Source organism: Homarus americanus, unplaced genomic scaffold, assembly GCF_018991925.1.
Source record: "Homarus americanus isolate GMGI-L3 unplaced genomic scaffold, GMGI_Hamer_2.0 scaffold40841, whole genome shotgun sequence".
In the NCBI taxonomy this organism is placed as follows: Eukaryota; Metazoa; Arthropoda; class Malacostraca; order Decapoda; family Nephropidae; genus Homarus; species Homarus americanus.
Window position 1 is genome coordinate 387,671 of NW_024739413.1, and position 5,919 is coordinate 393,589.

The 5,919-nt window shown below is 40.3% G+C and overlaps 1 protein-coding gene across 1 annotated transcript; it reads right to left on the reverse strand.

Moving 5' to 3' along the window:
- Positions 1–728: 728 nt before the first annotated feature.
- Positions 729–4,698, reverse strand: LOC121874765 (cuticle protein-like). Its single transcript, XM_042379055.1, has 4 exons — positions 4,616–4,698; positions 3,617–3,706; positions 2,160–2,297; positions 729–877 (listed from the first exon to the last, which is right to left on the reverse strand). Exons 1-4 carry the CDS (start codon positions 4,622–4,624, stop codon positions 737–739), a joined length of 378 nt encoding a protein of 125 aa, XP_042234989.1. The 5' UTR covers positions 4,625–4,698; the 3' UTR covers positions 729–736.
- Positions 4,699–5,919: the final 1,221 nt, after the last annotated feature.

Here is a 5,919-nt window from a genome sequence, read left to right on the forward strand (position 1 = left end):
TATTTTTTACAGGTTCGATGTAGATGAATTTATTAAAGTGTATTGAAATGTCTCTTCGCTGTGCTTATGAAATTAAAAAAAAAAATATAAGTACAGCAACAGTGTAGAATGTGTACCTAGTTGATCAGTGGGTGTAATGCGCTGCCGACCGTCAACAGTTGCTGGTTATTTTGTGTTGACAGTGCGTGGAGTGCCATAGATGGTGTGAGTAATGGTGGAGACAGCGTTGTGGATGGTGGTGGTGAAGAGGATTTACGGAAATTTATTGCTTAGAGATTGGTGAGGGGGATTGGTTAGAGATTGGTGAGGGTGATTGGTTAGAGATTGGTGAGGGCGATTGGTTAGAGATTGGTGAGGAGGATTGGTTAGAGATTGGTGAGGAGGATTGGTTAGAGATTGGTGAGGAGGATTGTGACGGGGGAAACAGGTAAAATTCTAGCGAGGGACTAGTGAAGGATTAGAGAGGATGGTGGTAATTACGACGACCTAACGTGATGGGTGTGGGGACTATAATGGGGTATATATTACTACCTAGGGAATAGTGAGAGACTGGGGGAGATGGTGAGTCACGCCTAATGTGCCTGGGGGGGGGTGAAAAATACTGAAGTAGCTTTTTACACCTTCCATGATATAGATCTTACTGGAGGTAATTAATCACGGTAACATATACATCTAAAGCTCAAGTTATCTAAGTATAAAAATATAAAGGAATATTATATCTTGTTGGGGGTGGGGTTTAGTGGTAGGAGGGCGATGGTTGGTAGCCGTACTGGGGCTTGTAAGTGACTGGGGGGCCGTACTGGTGGGGGTACTGGGCCTCCCCATAGTACTGCACGTCGGCCACGAAGCCCTTGTAGTGGTCAGCCTCGTAGTTCACCTAAAGGGAAAAGAGTGGGTGTCTAAAAGTAAAGTTGATCTTGATAAATTCTGGTTTGTAGTTGTAGAGGAAATAATCCTCCATAATACAAGTTAATTAAGAAATAAAACCAGTTGAGACAAATAACTTCCAAAGTATTAAAAATAATCATGATAATTATAAGGAAAAAGAAATGAATTATATAAAGGACACATGAATGAATGGTGTAATCAGTTACCGTGGACAGGTAAAACTTAGGATGATTATTAACATGGTGAAGACATTTATAGTAGTACAGCATAAGGCAGGAGGGAGAGATTAACAACGTGATATTTTTAGGTTAATAAGATTTTAAGGTCTAGGGACATAGGACTGCTAGAGTATGACGTGGGAGTAAGGGGGAGGAGTGTGGTGAAACCTGGCGTAGGGGATAATGTGTCTAGCAGCAGCAGAGGAGTGAATGAGTGAGTGCCAGTCGTAAAGGTTACCAACGAGTCTATTCGCCTTAATGGGCAGTATCATGCAGCGCGCGCAAGATTTGATCAACTCAGGCTCATAAACTATGAATTGAAGTTGTAGGGGTATGGTAATAATCCATTTTTCGTAATATGCTCCAAACTTTATGATTTTTTTTTTACCATTCGTTCACCTCTTCCACCCAACTTAGTAAGTAATGGAAGTTGATTAATGGAGGTAGAGCCAATAATTAGTCTTAATTTGTGTTACAACATTCAAGAGATTGATAGGTTCCAGGTCGAATGGCTCCCAGTTCTAATAAGCTCCACTATAACCATTAGGAGACTGGGGACTTTTAGGACTGAGGTTTATTCCTATTGGTCATGTTAGATTAGATTGGGTCCCATTAGGATTGGACCTTCTTAAGACAAGGGCCAAGATCTGACCAGCTACCGACTTTATACTGAAGCTCACCTGTGTATGCGAGCGACTGAAGGTGTGTGAATGAGTGAGTGAATGAGTGAGTAGTAAACATGAGGGTCCAGGTTCGTACAATTAACATTCCTCATGTCTTAAGATGTAAATAAATTAACTAACAATGCTCCCCATAATATATATACAGTATTAGAATAACATGACTCATACATTAACTAGATACAGGTACGTTACTACCAAGAAGGAGAGACAAGCCTTAGAAATATTCACAGTCTCAATATTAGTGTGTGTGTGTGTGTGTGTGTGTGTGTGTGTGTGTGTGTGTGTGTGTGTGTGTGTGTGTGTGTGTGTGTTTACATGAGGAATATTCATCACATCAACATCTTCAAGACTGTCACGTTAGGTGTCTTACCGTCTGCTTGCGGCCGTCGGGGAGCTGCACGGTGTACGAGCCCTTGACGGTGTTGCCATCTGACTGCTCGTTCTGGCCGAAGTTGGTGCCGGCGTAGTCGTCCTGGACACCGTAAGAGAACGAGTACGGCTTGGGCTCCTGGGATGGTTGAGAGAGAGAGAGAGAGAGAGAGATTACAACTTAGCCGAATCACGGAGGAGCTTAAAAACTTTTATTAATCAGGTGTATTCAAAAACTTTTATTAATCAGCCGAATCATGGAAGTGCTTCAAGACTTCAACTAATCAATCTTCACCTTGAAAATACCAATATAATCCAACTAATTACTTTTAATTTTCAAAGTACTTAAATATTTCCGCTAATCTGTCTGATCCTAAAAGCACTTAAGAGTCGTACTAATCTTGCTAATCCTGGAAACTAAAATCGTACCACATATTCACCTAATCCTGAAGGCGTGTGTAATATTTATGTGTGTTTTACTTGTGCTTGTACATATAGGAATAATACTCAGAGAGACAAGCACTCACAAGCCATTACGTTCTGTTAACATGGTCTCCAGCTTCGCGATATCTTATGTAAAATATTCTAGTGGCATTCCGTTACAGTATTATACCAAAAGACAATTTACTGTTATTTGGGGAGTACTTTACTGTAATTCTGAAGGTAATTCATTGTAGTTAGGGTAATACACTAATTCAAGATGTGCTTCTGTATATTTTTTTTTGGGGGGGGGTTAATTCACTGTATTCCATGAAGTAATTCGTGGATTAATTACTGTATTATTCGAGATAATTCACTCATTTCCAGGTTAATTGACTTTAATTCGTGTTGTAATTAACTATTTCTAGGGGTCCTACATGTAATTCAATTAAGTGTAGGTGTGCATTACTTTATTCTTAAATTCACCACACGACAATACAGCTTGTTGAATACTGTGTTATTATCTTGCTGTGAGATTCAACTGTTATTTACTTTACCTACAGTGCTGGCGTATACATGTAATGCCTTGCTTAGATTACACTATTTTTCCGGTAAATTACCCTTGTTATTGTGTTAAATAAAACCACCACCAGCTGCACACACTCTACATGGTCACTAGATATTTGTATATATTAAACCTGTGTATTTTTTGTTTGTATTGTGATTTATTAGAGTATGGAGTGAACTGGGATATTACTCTACAGCAGCTTCGTGTATAGTGTGTGCAGGAAAAGGCTGTGGATTTAAGTACTTTAGATATGAATTATTTTAATGGGATTTATGTTTAACATTAAAATAGACTGGATGTAAATGCTGGGATTGTGAGTGTTTTTATTTTAATTTTTAGTGTAACGTAATGCATTGACTTTAAGAGTATGTGTATTAAAATTCACTGCGACTGTGTTTCCGTGTGAGTATTTCTTGTTCTCCATGAAATACCTCAACTTTAATTGGTTTACAAGAGAGTGTGGTGTTTACCTCCTTGTACGTCTGTGGCTGGTGGTAGGAATTGGAGGGGAGGGCGGCAGCCACGGCCACCACCACGGCCATCACGGACAGCACGAACACCTGCAGGAGAGAGGGGGGGGGGGAAACGGACTTGTTAACACACTTTGCACTCGAATGTTAATCACTGGTACGTGTCGAGCGAACACACGCCAGCACACACGTAGCACGTAGGGTCTCGAATCCACCGTGTACAGTCGTTGTTTAACAGTTCAGGCAGCGAGTCTGTATTCGTAGACACACTGGTACAAAACACGTCTGGCTCACACACACACACACACACACGTACGTTGGTTTTGTTAGTGAATATTTGGTATTGTATGTTGTCTTAATTGTCGTGCGTTACTTTAGTTGTTAGCTATGAAATTTTCTTTGTGAATTTGAATTTTTTTTTTACTCACTATACAGTAGGTATGAGATTACGTTGACTTGGTAGTCTTAGGTTATTGGTTTGGTAAGTGAAATTACAAAATTACGTAACTCTCTTTGTCTTAAGTTTGTTTCGGTAATTAAAGTTAACAGATCACGTGTTCTTGTTGTTTTGCGTTTGTTTAGTTATCAGAGTTATAACGTACGAGTTACACATGCCAATTGCCGGGAATTATGACTTACGAATAGCATATATCTGTATAAACTCTTACTGTACAGGTGAATGAGTTAACAACCCTCTTGCTCAGTTGCTTTGATGTGGAGATAGACTATAGGTTTATATGATCCAAGAAAGGTTTCCAAGTTATTCACCTATCTTAAATTGCGTGCTTAAGGTGCCAAGTTACTCACCCTACTTATGATACTTAAGGTGCCAAGTTACTCACCCTACTTATGATACTTAAGGTGCCAATTTACTCATCCTACTTACAATTATACTTAAGGTGCCAAGTTACTCACCCTACTTACAAGGCATGAAACACCTCAACTGATGAAGTGTTTAGCATGTAATTAATATGTTAACAGTGAGTGCCTGAGGTTCACCTTATACATGATAGTGGAGGAGGAGATGTGGTGGCTGGAGGAGATGTATGGAGCGAGTGGTCATCTCTCCCTTCACTCCCTCAGTATATATAGGTCTATCTTGGCCTTGATGGTGCCTCCCCCCCCCCTCCACCATCAACCCCCCCATCACCCAACCCCCTCCTGCTACCATGATGCAGCCCCACCCCTCCCTTCCCCCACTCCCCATCCCCCTCTAAGGTGCCCAACTTATTTATCCACCTCTTGCCTTTATCCTCCCCCTCTAAGGTGACAGCCCTCCCCTTATCCACTTGCTTCCACCCCTTTCCCACTTCCGCTCACCACCACAAAGATAGCACTCAGCTTCCCACATTATCCTCATCCTCTCCCACACACCCGCCTGCACCCACACACCCGCCCCTCACCCACACACCCGCCCCTCACCCACACATCAAGTTTATAATAAAAAATAACTGAAAATAGAAAATGCGTAGACAAAATACATGGAATTTACAAAGAACAAAAGCATTAAAATACATGAAATAAAGTCATATTTATACTTATACATGAATTATATGTATACTTATGCATGAAATCTGTCGGAAAACCTCTGTATTAACGGACTCTAGGTGAGAGGAAAGTCCATTATACCGAGGGTCCGTTAGATATGATACCTCAATCTAACGAACTATATAGAGCTGATAGTCCATTATATCGAGGGTCCATTAGGTGTGAGACCCAGATTTAACGGATTGTGTAGAGAGAGAAGTCCTTTATATGGAGGTTCACTATATATACTCGCCTATGGAACTGTTGTATTTATTTAAGAATATTTACACACACACACACACACACACACACACAGACACACACACACACACACACACACACACACACAGACACACACAGACAGACATACACACACAAACACACACACACACAGACACACACACACACACACACACACACACACACACACACACACACACACACACACACACACACAGAGGAGATAGTTAACAGCAGTCAACCATTAATTTACCCTTTAACTTCAGAAACAGGTTAATTATATGTAATTAATTGTCTTAATTTGATTAGTGTTTTACATAATTAGACCTGAATGTTTGCTCCTCGGGTTAATTATCCCTTGGTGGATTTATATACCTGTTGAGGGAGAATGTTTAGATGCGTGTTGGGGAAGAATGTCTAAATAAGTGTTGAGTTAGACTGCCTAAATACATGTTGAACTAGAATGTTTCAATACTGGTAGATTTAGAATGTTCAAGTACTTTAAAGTTTAGATACATACCCAGTTAGAATGTGTA

What these genes read in the sequence shown, in the direction of transcription:
- LOC121874765 (XM_042379055.1), bottom strand. An exon ending in AGCCACAGACGTACAAGGAG is followed by an intron (nt 2,298 to 3,616) that starts GTAAACACCACA and finishes CAACCATCCCAG; the next exon opens with GAGCCCAAGCCGTACTCGTT. An exon ending in CCGACGGCCGCAAGCAGACG is followed by an intron (nt 878 to 2,159) that starts GTAAGACACCTA and finishes TTTTCCCTTTAG; the next exon opens with GTGAACTACGAGGCTGACCA.